The following is an 18,678-nucleotide window of genomic DNA, read 5'->3' on the forward strand; positions in this document are numbered from 1 at the left end:
GCAGCAAGCACTTACTCTTCTTTTCAGTGCGTAAAATTCATATGACGGTAATATTCAACCAATCAGCTGTTAATTGCTTTGTAATCATGCGCACATGAGTATGTAGCCTTATTTGATGTTTAAACAGTTTGACCATGCCTCAGTAGCGCGCCCTAACTATGGCCTTTGACTACATACAATAAATCGTTTAATATATACTCCTCGTACTTATCAAGATGTGCAGCATCTACAGTCAGAACTAATTCCAGAGAAATTACAATTAACCGCAATTAATAAATATTTATGTGCCATAGTACTTTTTTCTTCAAGCTTATTATAGCAAATACCTCTCATATAGGTTTAAGTGTATACGCAGTTTCTGGCCGTTTTGTACTCCCTTAGCGCGTGTTGTATTAATTAGGAAATATTTGCCTGGTTCCGAAACACTGTTTTAATAGCGGCCGCCTAGCGCAGTAAATGTAACGTTGTGGTGTGTCGCTTCCGCTGCCATCTATCATTGTTTAATTGTGTTATGTTTAAGTGTTATATCCGGACGGTGACGAAAGCAGCCACTAGTGCTTCGGCTCATTGTTCTCAAATTTTGACGCCTATTATCCTCAGTCATTTTGATTGTGTCCAGTATGGAGGCGAGAGTGCGGCTGTTTTGCATATATTCTGGAATAATTACAGCAGGGTGTTGGTGCCGTTGGAAACCAGTTTCCCACAGTGGAGATTTCGATAGCAGTGCGGCCGCACGACGCATAACAATTTGCTTTATCCATTGCATATCGCGTACACGCGCTTTACATCTTCGCTAGATAGCATCGCCGCGAAGGGGCTCCTCTTTATATACCTCACACGTAAACGCTAGTCGAGGTGGGGGAGGCTGCGCATACGTGGACGGCTTGAAGTAATCGAGCTGCCTTTGTAGCGACGCGCTTTCAGCACCGCTCTTCTGTAACATACAACTGAATGTTTCTTGCTACCAACATTTGGTTTTCATTGCGGACATCATAACGAGAACACTCAAATTCGTACAGAATTTGTGTTACTCCCTTCCATAACTGCAATGGTACGTCAATGATTAATCTTCAACTTGCCATTTATCACTTATCAGTAGTTTCCTCCCGTTTGGGCCATCTCCTGAGTGCTTCGCACGTAGCATTACAATAGAAAAATCGAGCACTTGATGCGTTTTGAATGTGCTAATAGCCCCGAATCTGGAGAAGCGACTCAGGACACAGCACTTTTCGTCTCTCTACGCAACACCTGCTTTGGAGAACAGGCAAAGAGTCCCAACCTGTAAAATCTCATCTCAACCATAATTAGCCCTTTTGGTGAATTTTCGGGATATTAGTGTTGGCACTCATAATTTATAAAGTTTGCGCTCTTGCGCAACGTGGAGACTTCAACGATGGGTTGCGACAGTAACTCGTGACCGGTTAACTTTGCGAATAATTTTCTTTGCGTCATTACCGCTATAAACATCCCGTTATTAGAGCTACAGAGCAGTTCTTAATTTTCTACATTGAAACAGGCGTATCGGATTAATGATGTAAATGTTACCATCGAAGTTAGTACACGAGAGGTAAGTTGAGCCAAGTAACATTATTATTGACTCTTAATTGCTAAAAGGGTTCTCGGTTCTCGGTATTTTGAAGTTAAGTGTCTCCAGGCGATGCACTACGTCTTTCTTGTTAGCATCTACCACTGGAGTTTCCTGAGTTCGTCTGTGACGCTCTCTCCGAGATTAAATAACATGGAATCTCGTTCCACTCTATGGAAACTACCTTAGTATTCCGCTAGTATAATGTGACAGAAGAGTACTGAGAGAATAGATTGAATGTAACTCCTGTAAGCGTCTACCTGCGTAGACTGCTGATATTTATTGCCGAATTTCTGTTAATTCAATGGAAAAGGAAACAAATTCTCGTGTGTCCCGTAGATTAACTGAATACTTACGAGAGGCGTTCAAAAAGTAATACAACACATATTTTTCTGAAAGCAGGTTAGTTTTATTCAGGACTCCAGTACACTTTATTTCCCACTCCTTTGGCTACGAACCCTTCAACGCAATCTCCGTTCATTGCGACGGCATTTCGCCACTTCGCTGCTTGGGTATGCAGAGCAGCTTTCATTGGGCCAAAGAGATGAAATCGAAAGGTGTTGAGATCCGGGTTGTGGGACAGATGAAAAAAAATTTGAGCACTATGGGACTTAACATCTGAGGTCATCAGTCCCAAAGAACTTAGAACTACTTAGAACTACTTAAACCTAACTAACCTAAGGACATCACACACATCTATGCCCGAGGCAGGATTCGAACATGCGACCGTAGCTGTCGCGCGGTTCCAGACTGAAGCGCCTAGAACCTCTCGGCCACACCGGCCGGCGAGGAAGAACAGTCCAATGAAGTTTCGTGAGCTGCTCCCGGGTGCGCGGACTGTGTGAGACGTTGCATTGTCACGGAGAAGACGACGAACACGCTGAAGCCATTTCTTTACTTTCCTGACAATAGTACGACACTTGTCAGAGTAGATCGTTGGGCCAGGAGGGAGGAAATCAAACAGAATAACCCCTTCAGAATCCCAGGAGACCGTCGCCATGACTTTACATACTAAGGGTGCGGTTTTGAAGTTTTTCTCCATGATTGGCCGTTTTGGTTCCGATTCAGACTAATGAACCCAAGTTTCATCGCCTGTGACGATGTTCGACAAAAAAATTTGGAACGATAAGCCTGGTAACACGAAGGCAATTTCGCACATATCTCGTAGCTCTTTATGGTCTTTTGTTAGGCGGCGACAAACCCAGCGTGCGCGCTCGCACGTGATTAGTCGATCAGCTAGAATGAGAGTATTCACACGTTTCAACATTGCAGGAGTCACAAACAGGTTTGCAGGACCTTGTTGCCATGATGGCAAGACATCTCTGCCAACGGCTCGTCGTGCTTTTGTTCACTTCTCTGTAGACATTCTGCAATCGGCCGATGAATATCTACGATGCTCTGGTTTTGTGCCTAAAGACACTCGATGACAGCTCTCTGCTTGGAACGCATCTTCGTTCGACGTCACGTCTACGTGTCTACTTATAGCGCCGCCATTGCATTGCATTGCTTACTTAACGCCCCTCACACTTGCTACATTTTAATAATCAGAGGTGCTAGAAGCAGAGGCTTCGAACTTGAGTGGAGTAGGATGCGACCGTTTGTGGTGCTCCACCAGACAACCAGTAGCCAATCAGCTTAGCGCCCAGACATTCCAGTAGCCTGCTGAGAGAAAACGTTAATCACATTACGTCCAAGCCTCACTCTTGTCCAGCCTAGATGCGTGGTGCTGGGTAGACAAAGACAGGCTGGGAGCTGTAGCGAAGGCCCGCCGCGTGGGGTGCCAGACGGCACGGTTGCCTTCTGCGGGCAGCGGCCGCGGCTGCAGCCGGAGCGCGCCCGTGGCCGCGTCAGACGCTCGGCGGCAGGTGTGCTCGCAGCTCTAATTACCGACGCCCCACCCCAGCCGCAATAATCGTCCGAGCCGGCCCGCGATCATTGTTGCCTTGTTTGGAAGCGGCCGCGGCCTGCCATTGGTCGGGGGGCGGGTCCGCAAACTAACAACGAAGCGAAACTCGGGGATAAATAGTAAAAATAGAAGGCGGCGACTGCGGGAGCGGCCGCCGCCGCAGCATCCGTCAGACAACCGGTCCGGCGGGCTGGCGCGCCGCTTGCGACGCGACGCGCGGCGACGAGCGGAGAGGACGCGATGAAGCCATAACGACGCGCCACACTAATCAGCGGCCGTTCGTTTTTGCTCGCGCGCTTATTAGGTTTCCCCCGCCTCTTCGCTGCTGCTCTGAGCTGAATTCTTGTCGTCTCATTCAAAATTCTCGGAGCTTTCGTTGCATCGAAATGAAATCCGTTGAGACACTCACCAGCTCTGAAGTATCAGCGCACGTTCTATGTGCCATTTATCGCAGATCACGGGCTGGAAGTAGTTTCGACCAAAGACACAGTAGAGTTAGAAAGGAACCCGCCCCAAATAATGATATGGCAGCGATGACAACACTGCGCAAATTATTTACATATGTTACAAACATGGTTAGTACCTCAGCTTGGGGAAAGGGACCTCACAGAACACACATGGTTTGGAGCAAGACGGAGTACCTCCTCACTACCGTCTTGCAGTGCGCGAGTTCCTGAATGAACACTTTGGTGGATAGGCTGGTTCATGGCCATCACCAGCTCCCTTGAAATGAGCACCAAGAAGCCCTGACCTCACCACACTTGACAACTCGTTATTATGAGGGGTCATTAAGGCGTTATGCTACAAACGATGAACTTCTCAATGTTGTTGAGGCTGCGTTAGGCGTAAGGTTCAAATGGCTCTGAGCACTATGGGACTTAAAGCATCTGATGTCATCAGTCCCCTAGAACTTAGAACTACTTAAACCTAACTAACCTAAGGACATCACACACATCCATGCCCGAGGCAGAATTCGTACCTGCGACCGTGGCGGTCGCGCGGTTCGAGACTAAAGTGCCTAGAACCGCTCGGCCACTCAGGCCGGCTTAGGCGTATGAAATGTGTTTACAGCATGATGGGAAACATACCGGTATGCTTCGCATATAATACGTACGTGATTACTTGTACTAAAACAAATCAAATAAGTTAGAATTCGATATCAGGGCGTACGGGGACTTCTCGACCACACTGCAGAGCTCTCTACTGTTCTTAAAGCGAGCGCGCGAGGAGCCAGTCCCGTATTGAGTCCTAGAGACAAATGAACTGTGGCCACGGACAATCAGAGTGTCTTAGTCCGTTCTCCACAACATTTCCACCGAGCAAGGTGGCAAGACACTAGACTAGCGTCCGAGAGGACCGACCGTTCAAAGCCTAGTCCGGCCATCCAGACGTAGGTGTTTGGTGGTTTCGCTAAATCGCATAAGGCGAAGACCGGAATGGTTCCCCGCCCCATCCATACTTGGGCTCCTCATCGTCGATGGGACGTAAAGCCCTACCTAAAAACTAAACTCAGTCCGTCAGGCCTCGGGAAGCCCAGCGGTACCAACAGACCGCCGTGTCATTTTCAGCCGATAGGTGTCGCTGGATGCGGATATGAAGGGGCATGTGGTCAGCACACCGCTTTCTCCGACCTCGTCAGTTTTCGTGACCGGAGCCGGAGCCGCTACTTCTCAATCAAGCAGCTCCTCAGTTGGCCTCGCAAGGACCGAGTGCACCCCGCTTGCCAACAGCACTCAGAAAAAAAAAAAAAAAAAAAAAAAAAAATGGTTCAAATGGTTCTGAGCACTATGGGACTTAACTGCTGTGGTCATCAGTCCCCTAGAACTTAGAACTACTTAAACCGAACTAACCTAAGGACATCACACACATCCATGCCCGAGGCAGGATTCGAACCTGCGACCGTAACGGTCACGCGGTTCCAGACTGTAGCGCCTAGAACCGCACGGCCACTCCGGCCGGCCAGCACTCAGCAGACCCGGACGCTCACTCATCCAAGTGCCAGCCTAACCCTATCTTCTTCCAGGCGATCCAAGGCTGGTTTCCTCAGTAGGACAATACACTAAGAGTTCCAACCTTTAAACTCGCAAAATAGATATCATCCGTTTCGTTAAGATTCCCTGAAATTATATTTACTTTCATGAGACTGTGAGACTAGATTCCACGTGATTAAAAAAAAAAAAATCTTCAGTTTTCTCCCCGAGTCATATCCCATTGCTTCTGCCCCACCATCACACTTGTTCTCATTCCTGCTGATTAATAATTTTGTGGACACAAATGTGATAACTAAAAGAAAACCAGGGCCAGCTAGAAAAAATTTTTCCATACAAGCGGCCTATTATTTTCTGCCGACCACCCTTATCCCTTGTACGGTTTCACCTATTTCAGTTCTCACCACTAAGTGTGATACGCATTATATACAAATCTTGCACTTTGGCACCCCTTGCGTCCATCCTAGTTTGGCGCTGTAAGCGGCCACTGCTAACTGCAGTACGTCCTCTCTAGAAATACAGTATTTCAGTTATGGTGCCTTTGGCTTCCCTCATACCTTATGAACTAGCCCTGAAGGAAATGGAATTTGTTGTTTCCATTCGCAATTCTGTCACCTCACATCCGCTGAAATTGCCCTCGTTGGGAAAATTTCTGTCCGAGGTAAGAAATAACAGTAATTTAAGTTTTAAACGGACGTTTGTTCTTTGAATCGGCCTGAAGCTAAGTTTGTCTTACAGTTAACGGCAGTGAGTCACTTAAACGCCTTTGATTTTTCTGACGTTCTCTTATCTCAACATTACGACAGTGTCCTGAAACTTGCTTGCTGTCGTGTTTGCTCATCGGCGCAGATTTAACCGCCAATACTGGAAACAGACCGTTGGTTCTTCCCGGTTTGAATTAAAAGCCGTTTAGATGATGAGACGCTTGTTTTGAAAATCGTTATCTCCTTACTCACTTTGCTCTCTCTTTCAAACACGTAGTGTTTATTTGATCTTTGGTGGCTCTTATCGCTGAAAGTAAAGAGGAGAGATAAGGAATCGGATGTTTCTGGAGATGATTTCCACGCCTGCCTACCGGATATTTTCTGCTTAATAACCAGCCGGCAGTTTGTGGCGGTTTCATTATCAGGTTCTTTAGAAGGTGGAGGGTATGTTAATGACCCGTTGAAGACGACGTCATTAGCTTTGTCGACAATATAAGATTACGAGCGCTAATTGGGCAATTGGCAGTTTTGTCTCTTAATTGTTTCAGCAATTCGTGAAGAAATAATTTTAGGGAGTTGTCGATTTTCTGTGATTAAATTCTTACCCTTTTTATACAGACTGTAAAGTGGAGCGATTCTGACGTACACACGAATCATTGAGTAATTTGTTTCACCAAGTTCCTAGTCACTATAGCGGAACGCCCTCCCATTCACGAAGAGAAATAAGTGTATTGAACATGTAAGCTTTTGAAATTTCCTGGGAGATTAAATCTCCGTACTGGACCGAGGGACTCGAACAAGGGAGTTTCGTCTTTCGTGGGCAAGTGCTGTACCAACTGAGCTAGCCAAACACAACTCACGAGCCGTCCTCACAGCTGCACTTGTCTTCAGGGGTAGTAGTCCTGCAAGATTTGCTTGAGAGCTTTTGTGAAGTTTGAAAGATACGAGATGAGGTACTGCGAAAGTAAAGCTGTGAGGACGGGTTGTGAGTCATGCTTAGGTAGCCCAGCTGATAGAGCACTTTCTGCGGAAGGCGAAGGTCCCCTAGCTCGAGTCTCGGACCGGCACAGTTTTAGTCTGCCAAGAAGTATCAGCGCATTTTCTGCTGCAAAGCGAAAATTTCGGTACGCGTTTTTTCCGTTAAACTCAGATAGTCACTTGCCCTCTGTACTTCATGCTACTAATTAATTGGAGTGGCCGAGCGGCTCTAGGCGCGTCAGTCTGGAACCGCACCACCGCTACGGTCGCAGGTTCGAATTCTGCCTCGGGCATGGATGTGTGTCATGCCCGTAGGTTAGTTAGGTTTCAGTAGTTCTAAGTTCTAGGGGACTGATGACCTGAGCTGTTAAGTCCCATAGTGCTCAGAGCCATTTGAACCATTTTTGAACTAATTTACCATCTATCACCAATAACACCACCCATTGTGGGAACTATTGGGTAATTTTCACATTGCAGTGCTCAGTACTAGTACTCTGTAGGAAGATTGTCTAAGAACGCTGAGGAAAAAAGTAAGTAAGTAAGCAAAGTAGTAATAATGATAATAATAATAATAATAATAATAATAATAATAATAATGAAATTTTAGTCGGCTGAATTACTTTCAGTATTCTACAGTCAGCACTACTGTATGGTATTACATTTCACTGTATGATTTGAATAAATGTGATAATTGTAACCCTCTGTTTGAACTGCGGCTTCATACACAGGAAGTTCCTCATCCGGCACTATCTCGTTTTTCCCGCCGACCATGAAATTCGAATGGTATCTCCTCAACAGTCCCGATAAGAGTAGACAAAGGATTTTCTTGTTAGCGTCTTTCCAGTACTTACCTGGCCCCATATATTGACACTCACCTTCTCCGTTATCTAATGTCAACGTATTGACGGACGTCTCACTGTCTCTTTTTTTTTCCCGCGCGGCCCACAGACTCGCGCAAGGAACAGCAGCAGCACAGTGTGAAGACCGAGGCAAAGGAGGGCGGCGGCATGCCGAAGCAGCCCGAGTGCGACGACGGGGGCGGCGGGGGTGGACAGCACGGCTGCCCCTACTGCAACTACAGCAGCTCTTCCGAGATGCGGACGCAGGCGCACGTGCTGGCGCAGCACTCGCAGCTCACCTCTCCGCCGGCGACGCAGCAACAACTGCAGCACCACCAGCAGCAGTTTCAGCTGCACCACCACCATCACCAGCAGCAGCAGCACCATCAGCAACAGCAGCAGCAGCAACAACAACAACAACAACAGCAGCAGCAGCAGCAGCAGCAGCAGGAGTTCCAGTGTCCACTCTGCCAGGACAGCTTCCGCGACCGCGGAAGCCTGGAGCGGCACGTAATGCAGATCCATTCGGTCAACTCGGAGGGCCTCCAGCGACTGCTGCTGCTTGTCGACCAGTCGCACTGGCTCAACGCTGGGGCGCCTGGTCCTCCTGCTCCGCAAACCCCTCAGCTCAGTCAGCAACCACAGCAGCAACAGCAACAGCAACCTCAACAGCAACAGCAGACAGCGCCAAACCACGCCAGTCAGATGGTCAGCCCGGTCAGTTCCTCGTCGTCTGGTGGCTGCAAGGAGCTGGACACCAGCAAGCACAACAATTCGTCCGATGTCAACTCCGTAGACGAGAATCTACCACAGTCGCCGGTCGACCATCAGCAGGTAAATAATTTTCTGTAAAATACTATATTGTCCCATAAGATGCACGTATTTCTTCAGTTATTGCCAGTTAAAGATTTATATGGACTTCTTACGCACCGGTAGTGCCTGTACTACAGACGAGGGTGGCTGTATAAGTCTCGTAAAATGCAAGATAAAGGGTTTGTTTCGTAAACAACTCATCTTACTACTACACATAGTCCCCTTCAAGGGATATACAGGGTGTGATCGGAGGCTTTCCCGGCGTGTGTGTTGTTTCCAGGGCTCTCGGGTGTCCAGCCGGATGCGATCGTTGAAGTCCCACGATATTTCAGCGAATAACCTTTCCGCTATCATCAGGTGGTTCTGATGGAATGGTCACTGACAATGAGGAGACAGATCATTCCATCAGAACCACCTGATGATGGCGGAAAGGTTATTCGCCGAAATATCGTGGGACTTCAACGATCGCATCCGGCTGGACACTCGAGAGCCCTGGAAACAGATATACAGGGTGTTCGGAGTACAGGGAAGTTGGTACATAATATTTCAAATAAGAATCCATGTCCTGGAACGCACCGTTTCCGTTCTACGGCAGTTTCAACCCAGAGCTGTTTTATTCTTCTTTTTTTTACTATAAAAAACAGTCTTGATCACGATTTATTTATCAAGGTGACCGGTTTCGACCACTACTGTGGTCATCTTCAGACCATTGAGTAGGAACGTCTTTTTGTTGGAGATTCTCCAACAGAAAGAGGTTCCTACTCAATGGTCTGAAGATGACCACAGTAGTGGTCGAAACCAGTAACCTTGATAAATAAATCGTGAACAAGACTGTTTTTTTTTAATAGTAAATATTTGTAAGACATTGATCACTGCCTCTCCCATAATGTATTCAAAAGTAATCAACCCAGAGTGTTCAGCTCAGCAACTTCTGCTTGAGGACTTGAATTTGCCTGACGCAGTCCAATTATTAGGTAAAAATTTAAAAGGAAACATCACGCAACATCCATTTACCGCTTGAACACATTTGTTTGTATTAATACTTAAACATTACGTACTGCGTGTACAGTATGCTGGGTTCTTCTGTGTTTTGCAATCATGTAAACACGTATTGTTCAAGTGTTAGTACAAACAAATGTGTCTAAGCAATAAATGTATATTTCGTTATGTTTGCTTTCGAACTGTTACGTAGTAATTGTACTGCGTCACACCTGATTCAATTCCTCAAGCAGAAATGGATGAGTTAAACATCTGAGCGGAAATCGTCGTAGAAAAGAAACGGCATGTTTCCGGACATGGTTTCCTATTCATAACATTATTCACTCACTCTCCTCTAGAAGTCGTAGAAATTTGTGACGGGAATTTCCGAAAACCCTGGACACTTGATCCAGCGACCCTGCAGCTGTACCATCTTATTGAAAAAGCAGGTTCTGTAAAGCTCTGCAAAATACTCCTGAACTGCAACTATCTCTTCCTCATTTGCCGCCGCCACCACCACCACCACCACCACCACCACCACCATCATCATCGTCATCACAATAGTCGTAGTCGTCATCATCACTTGGTGATGTGACCTCTTTGAGTCGTAGTGCAACATAAGATCCCAACAGGTTGTTCTGTTTCTTCCGGTCTTTTCCTGTCGCCAGTCGACTCCAGCTGTCTTTCGAACTCTCTGTTCCATCTGCCTGTGGTGTTCCTCTCCAAATTTTGGCAAATGGGCTCCAGTATAGTATTTGTTTTTCGAATCTGCCGTTCTTTATTCGAGCACATGCCGCTTCGAGGTATTTGAGTAACACTTTACTGCGAATTCGGCCGCATGGCTACTATAAAGTGCATAAACAGTAAAATGAAATATAATATTTCTTCAGCCTGTTTTCCAAATGTCTGCTGTTGACCTAGCTTAGCTATAAGCTAAAATACACACACGCTATGTTGGGACAAAGCATGCGAAATTGTCCATTAGAGAAGTACACCTTACGTGTGATTTGACTCATGTCTGTGTGTAAGGCAGTACAATAACAGCTTGTCTAACTACAATGCGAGTGAGTGCTTCAAAATGAGAACTTGGTTTTGAAACTAGTAGTGGCTAAATAAATAATGAAATAGTGTAACTGAGGAAAAGTTCTCGTTTTTTTCCTTCTTTTTCGAAAAAAGAAAAAGGTTATGAAAATGCAAAACTTAAAAGGAAACTAACGATAAAGTTAGTAGGAGCTGACAAGAGAGGCGAGTATACACCATTAATACTTCTTAAATGCAGTGAAATTCAAAATATTCCAAACAATACATGCCGCACATTCGGCAAAAGTTTGTGCCACTTGATAATCGTTTGATAAGCACCAAAGAACATTCTGTTCGCTCATCTGCGTAGTTTGTGTACATTTCACCTCGACAGTATGTGTAACATGACCAGTTATTTATGAGGACGTACTAATTTTGAAAAAGCAATGTTGTTCCATCGCCATGATAACGGACTCACTGTCCTGCTGCCTGATAACATCGTTAATTACATCGGAAAGGTGGCCGCGAACTGAATCGTAAACTAATAAGGGAGAGAGGTTGAGCAACGTGTCAGATGTTGGCTCCAGACGGTCATCAACAAGACGATCATTAGCTCGTCTGATATCCATCCACTCTACTGCGTGTGTGTAGTAAGATAACATCCGATGGAAAAGTTTCCTTTAGAGCTGATGTCTGCTTACATACTCGTAACGTTTCACACAATTTTGATTTCAGCTCTGTATTTATGCTCACTTTCGTTATTAATTTTTAGTCGTAATTTTTAATAAGTGTTATGTGAACCTAACGGAAGTTCCAGCGAAAAATGAGTGATTTTTACGCGTTAGCCGTGACTATTGAAGCAAGTGAGTCGCACTCGGAGGGTTGGGTTTTCTTCTTTTACTTCTCTTGATTTGACCGTTTTTGGCCCGGTCAGTATTTCAGTTCCATCTTCTTCTCCCTGCATTCGGCATTCGCAGAACGCCTTATTTACATTTCATTTCGATAACATACACCTTATTCAGTAACATATGAATTTATCAACACTTTTGCAACATGTGCCCATTTTCTGAAAGTCATCTCAGATATTTGTTTGTTGAAGTTATTTTACCCTGGGATACCATCATTATGACGCTGATTATGACGTAGGAACTATCTCTACCTTGTAGGATTAAATTTGAAAATCTATCTTAATTGCCCTTTTCAGGGTTCTTGAAATTTTATCCTTTATCCTCATGGCCGGTGTTAGTGTTACCATGAGCATGGTTTTCCTTCTCATAATATAGGTTTCATATGTTTGGAATGTGACAGTTGCTGTATTTTTTAGTAATCGATGACGATCTGTGGTAGAACTAGGTCGATTCCCAAACACTTTCAAAAACATGTTTTCTATTGACGTTATACACTCGTAAGGTACCTGAAAATAGTCCTAATCCGAATATTTTTTATCTAATTTTGGTGTTTTACACGTTTAATAGTCGAGGGTGATCTACCACAGACGTGAGAAACGGACCACGTGTGTAAACGAAGTGGCCCAAAAGTCTTGAACCACAGCTGAATTAAAAAAACGAAATTGTGGAATCTGTTTAAAGCAATGGTAAAGACGTCATTTCTGCTCCCGTAACAGTTTTTGAGTCTTAACTCGATGAAATGTAGGGGCTTGATTGTGTCGTTTAGGATGATAAACATTCCCAGTTTTTACTTCTAACGTCGCGGAAGTCAAATTGCGTGATGAATGGAAGTCAGGTCTCCTAGAGGGCTTTCACTCACTTTTCGTGTCAGGCTTATCCTCGGAAAATTTTAGCACGAGTTTCCTGAGCGCTTGCAGAAGTTCCAAGTCACGTAGAATGAGCGACATCTGTATGCATCCGTAATAACAATAACAGAAGCATCTACCGCGTTGAATGTTACTGGATTTATTTACTTCTCCGTCACGATTCGGTATGTGTGTCTTTACCAAGTATGAAATGCTTCAGTTCATGTTCTTTACTGTTGATGAGGACACCATCCTAGTGTCTTAACCGTATTCTCTTATTTTACTTCATTGCTATTGTGGAATAAATAAACCCAGTAACAGTCCAGGCGGTAAATGTAGTTTTGAAAATACTGTAACATTTGGGGTCCTAAGTAAACATGAAATATCAAAAAGCAGATTTGTAATGGAAAGTGGCACCAGAAAATGCAAAAGAAACTTATTAATCACCACAAGCCACTCTCGCCTTAATTGGTAGTAAAGTGAAAAAAAGGTGACTATAGTCTGGTTTAAAGTAGCTGGCAAGAGACAACTAGCAACTGGACTACCCCTGCGAGCAACGCAGCAATACCAGACTTGACTGTCGGCCTCCACTGTGTTGTCACTTCCGCTGCGCAAAGCATTGCGCCTACTAGATTTCAGCGAGCCTTGCAGTAAGAGATTGATGTGATGTTCAGTCTCGTGTCCTACCATATGATCTGCGATGAAAGTAGTCGAAAGAAGGGCGTAGCTGAGGGACTAGGGATCTATAACAAACACGAGTTTCAGAACTTCCTTCGTGATTTTCGTAGAAGATTGATATTTTACACTTAATATTTGTTACGAGTTAAATCTTGACAAATAAGCCGTCATTCTAAACTTTTACCCATCAAACATTGTGCGACACTTAACTTTGGAAAGAGACTATGCCTAACGAACTATTTTGACAATCGACCAAGTAAATGAAGGTACATCAGCCAGTTCAACAGTTTTCGGGATATAATGTTTGAAAGTGTTTCCATGACTGGCAAAATTTAACCCCTTTCAAAAGAAAACAGGTCTAATTAAAATTAATAACAGATGTTTGGAATGCATAGAGTAATGACATAAGCGAATTTCATTTTCATTAAGTGATTTTCGTGGGAGACAGAAATTTTAAAGCGATTTTCCATCGCCGTGGAGAACGGATCGCTATGGTGACTGTCTGAAGATGGCGTTTGTCGAGACAATGTTGTAACTTTGGTCGTTAAACGTCCAGTGAAAGGGTCGGTGAAAGAACGTACTAACCATCTGTTTACTAATGGTTAGACTGACTACATTATTTGTTGTGTTTGCGCAGTCACGTGCTGGTAACAAGTATTTTCACATGCACTGCCGGAATGCAGTCTTTACAGCGTAAATTAGTTCGTCTTTTAATTTTCTTGTCTTAGGTTCTAATCAAAGAAATAGCAAGAAATTCCTCTAAACACGCTATTGTGGATTAATTAAGCTTCTATTTACATCTTCTTCATTTTTCTTTGTCACCAGTTGCCTGAACAAACTAATTAGTAACGCAAAAATGCGTAGGCTTACCTGTTTGAGACTTGGATTCCATGTATTGTGCCGTAGTCTGCAACATGCTTCTTACCTTAGTTGTAATTGAAGCGGCCGGCTAAGTCGCAGTTTAGTCACGATTAGTATGCTCACGCTGTCTGTTGTCTTTTGAGAGTAACAAGTAGTTCAATTTGTTCCACTAGAGAGCGCTGTCTTCTATGCTGAGTGGTCAGAAGCACTAAGAAAAGCTAGAGTGGTTGCACTGAGAAATAACTGTTAAGAATAAAATTCGATTCGTTGCTCCGTTTCCAAGTTTTTTAGCATCGAAGTTAGTCAATCAGGTCACTGCGCGAGCAAATTCAAGCACTTGCACGCCCAAAAATGCGGCAGTGCACCGACACCCGTGGATCTGTGAGTTGCCTCTTGTTCCGAATGTCATTACCAGTTAAAACGTGTGGTTTTCGGCAGTGATAAATTTAAGCTGGTTGAGCAGAAGGTACGTTTGTTCGGTTTGAGGAAACCAAATGAAGGAAAAGTTTGGCGCCACGTCTCTGCTTGAATTTGCGCGCGCGACGACCTGTTTGGCTAACTTCGACGCCGAATACCTCGGAAACGGCGCAGCGTATTGAATTTTTTTCGTAAGTTATTTCTCTGCGCAACCTCCACTGCAATACCCTTACAAGCTTTTCAGTTTCTGATCATGCTGTTGGATTTGTGCAAGATGTACCATGCAATCGGTTTGCCGGCCACGGTGGCCAAGCGGTTCTAGGCGCTTCAGCCCGGAGCCGCGCGACTGCTACGGTCGCAGGTTCGAATCCTGTCTCGGGCACGGATGTGTGTGATGTCCTTAGGTTACTTAGGTTTAAGTAGTTCTAGAGGACTGATGACCTCAACATATGTTAAGTCCCATAGTGCTCAGAACCATTTGAACCATTTTTTTTGTACCATGCAGTAACTCGAAATGACGCCCTTGCGGGTTAGCCCTTTATTCTGCCGGCCCCTTCAGTTCACTAGCTGTCAGTGATTTGGTGAATTATTGGAAACCTTGAACTCACCTCCTGTATTTGCTCTGCCGGAGCAGCCCTCGTTTGTGGCGGTCGTGATGCAGCATGGCGCGGTGTGCTTGTGTGCAGGATGCGGACGAGAATCGTTGCCAGACGTGCTCGAAGTCGTTCCGCAGCGTGGACGAACTGTGCTCCCACCAGACGGAGCAGGGCCACCTGGAGCTGAAGCAGACGCCGAGCGGGCCCGGCTACCTGTGCTGGAAGAAGGGCTGCAACCAGTACTTCCCCACCGCGCACAGCCTGCAGATGCACTTCCGCGAGATCCACGCGCGCTCGGGGGCCCCGGCTGGTCCGGGCACGCCGCAGACCACCACGACGATCGCGGCGGTGTCGGAGAAGCACGTGTACAAGTACCGCTGTAACCAGTGCAGCCTCGCCTTCAAGACGATGGAGAAGCTGCAGCTGCACTCGCAGTACCACCTCATCCGCGACGCCACCAAGTGCGTGCTGTGCGGCCGCAGCTTCCGGTCCGTGCTGGCCCTGTACAAGCACGTCGAGACGGCGCACTCCGAGCTCTCCGAGGACGAGCTGTCCGCCTACAAGCAGAGCCTGATGAACAACCCGCTGCTGCTGGCCGGGCTCAGCGGCCAGGTCCTCGACCCGGCCACCAACGAACTGCTGAGGAAGGAGTCGCTCAAGATGGAGGCGGCCGACGAGGTCACCGAAGTGGACGACAGCCCTACCAAAGAACACAACCAGAGCCAGGACGACATCGGCGCCCAGCAGAGCGGCGACGGCGAGAACAGCGACGACTCCGTCATCTACAAGGAGCAGCAGTTCCTGGAGGACTATCTCAACAGCCAGGCGATCGCGGAGGACAGCTACAACGACCCGAACCGCAAGTACAAGTGCCACCGGTGCAAAGTTGCCTTCACTCGCCAGAGTTACTTGACTAGTCACAACAAGACCTTACTTCACCGCAAGGGCGAGAAACTGAGCTACCCTATGGAGAAGTACCTCGACCCGAACCGACCCTACAAGTGCGACGTGTGCAAAGAATCTTTCACGCAGAAAAACATACTGTTGGTACACTACAACTCCGTGAGCCACCTGCACAAGCTTAAGAGGGCCATGCAGGAGCAGCAGCAGAACAACAACAATAATAACAACAATAACAACAACAACAATGCTGCTTCCTCCCACGCTGCCGCCGCGGCGTTGGCAGCCAGTCTGGGCGTTACACCACCACCGATGCCAAAGACCAACGCGTGCGTCGAGGACGACGACAAGAAACCGTACAAATGCAACATCTGCAAAGTGGCCTACAGCCAGGGATCGACCCTCGACATCCACATGCGTTCGGTGCTGCACCAGACCCGCGCATCCAAGTTGCAGGACCTCGCGATGACGGGACAGATCGACCTCAGCAAGCCGTTGATAGAACAGCCCGAACCGCAGAAGGTGCAGGATCAGCACAAGAAAATGATGCACGAGATGATGAGCTGCTCGACACCGAAGCAGGCATCGCCACCGGCATCTCAAGGACCTTCTCCTACCTCATCGGCCTTGACACCAGTTCCTATGGGCAGTTCGCCCTCGCCCCAGCAGCCACAAGCTCCGCACGGCATGCTATCGTGTCAGCGCTGCAACGCCTTCTTTGTGAGCCAGGAGCAGCTGGCTACGCACCAACAATTGTACTGTCTGTTTGGTAGTCCCATGTCACTTTTCTCACCTCCGCACGCCCAACCCCAACAACAACAGCAACAACAGCCAGCGCCACAACCACAACAGCAGCAGCAACAACAACAGACTACTCGGTGCTCTCCGACTCCACAGTGTAGCGACAGAACGCCACCACCATCTCAACAGCCAGCGCAACAATTGCAGCTCGCACAGAACTCGTGCGAAGAACCCATGTCGCGACTGGCCATGAATAGCACCCGAAAGTCCAATCAGGTGTACAAGCATTTACTTGAGAGCTTCGGTTTCGATTTGGTAATGCAGTTCAATGAGAACCACCAACGTAGACAGCAACAGTTACTAGCTTCCACTTCCGAACAGCCCAACAATGGGTGTAGTGCTAATGGCGACGACGATGTCGAGATGATCGAAGTGAAGACTGAACCTCTTGACGAACACCAAGCAGGTGACCTACCAGAGCTGGCTAAATCTGTGTGTCAGCACTGCCACAAAGAGTTCTCCAGCGTGTGGGTGCTCAAGGCCCACTGTGAGGAAGTTCACCGCGACCTCGTTCCACCAGAATTCCTGGAGAAGTATGCGCAACAGATCAAGTCGGAGCTGGAGAAGAAATCTGTCGTGGTCGCTGCCAACATTAGCTCTGAAATTTCCCCCGAGAAGGAGGCCGTCGCTTTCGACGATTCTAAAGAAAAGTCGCTGCAGAGTACGCCACCAGCTCCAGACCTGCAGCTCCCGACGACAGCGCCGAGTACTCCGACCGCTTCATCAACTCCAGCCTCCAGCACTGATTCAATCCCGGCAGCTCAGCACCACCATCACCACCAGCAACAACAGCAGCAGCAGCAACAACAACAGCAGCAGCAGCCCCAACAGCAGCAGCAACAGCAGCACCAGCAACAACAACACCAGCAGCAGCAGTCACTATCGATGTCGCTGGCGCAACAGATGAACGAGATGCTCAGCGTGATGGCGGTGCAGCAGCAGCTGCAGCAGTTCAGTCCGATGATGATGGGCATGGCGGCCATGGGGCTGGGCCCCCTGGGTCTCAACATGGGAGCCCTGGCCGCCATGAACCTGCAGCCGCCGCTCGTGCCCATGATGATGCCGCCGCCCCCGCATTTCGACCCTCTGGGCCAGCTCTTCGGAGGGCCTGCCGCCGCCGCCGCGCCAGAACACCTGCTGGCCAAGCAGCAGCACCAGCTACTGCAGCAGCAGCAAGCGGTGAGTCAAAGCTCCCAGCTCCATTTACTGACACTCCCCTTAAACACTCCGGCATGTGCTTTTCATCTGCTGGCCCCTTTAATCCGCAACGTGAATATGCACAGATTGTCCTCCTCTGGACAACGTTCCATTTTCGTGGGTACCGGTATCTGTAAATGTGATATTTGCCATATATTTCGGCAGATAAGACGATAGGTGAAACACAAAAGAGGCACCCAAAATCGGGGTCATCTTGTACGAAAGACGTAGAACATAGATTGACATTTATATAAATTATAGATTGACACACACACACACACACACACACACACACACACACACACACATATATATATATATATATATATATATATATATATATATATATATATTAAAACCGTTGTAAAATAAAAATAAATCGCTCACCAATGCATTTAAAACGGTTCAGAATCCTCCTCCTTCATTATCGAAGGAAAGCAGCTCCTCTAGTACATCCTCACTTTAGCTGTTGAGAAGTTCGTCTTGTGGAACACATTCTGCACCTTAGGAATCGATTTCCACATCGCTATCAGTATCCAAGAACAAATCGTCCTCAGTGCCATCCACAGCATTGGAAATCCCACACTTCTTGAAGGATTTGATCACGAAAGGATGTGATCACGAAATCACATAAAACATCAAGTGATGTAGCCCGTCTACGTTT

General features: G+C 46.8%; 1 protein-coding gene across 1 annotated transcript in view; it reads left to right on the forward strand.

Moving 5' to 3' along the window:
- The window catches only part of LOC126175779 (zinc finger homeobox protein 3), a 108,565-nt gene that overhangs the window by 69,220 nt on the left and 20,667 nt on the right, over positions 1-18,678 (forward strand). Inside the window, exons 3-4 of the mRNA XM_049922752.1 lie at positions 8,110-8,834; positions 15,207-17,996. Coding sequence (XP_049778709.1) covers positions 8,110-8,834; positions 15,207-17,996 — 3,515 coding nt within the window. The remainder of the gene's footprint in view (positions 1-8,109; positions 8,835-15,206; positions 17,997-18,678) is intronic.

Source organism: Schistocerca cancellata, chromosome 3 (genome assembly GCF_023864275.1).
Source record: "Schistocerca cancellata isolate TAMUIC-IGC-003103 chromosome 3, iqSchCanc2.1, whole genome shotgun sequence".
Lineage (NCBI taxonomy): Eukaryota > Metazoa > Arthropoda > Insecta > Orthoptera > Acrididae > Schistocerca > Schistocerca cancellata.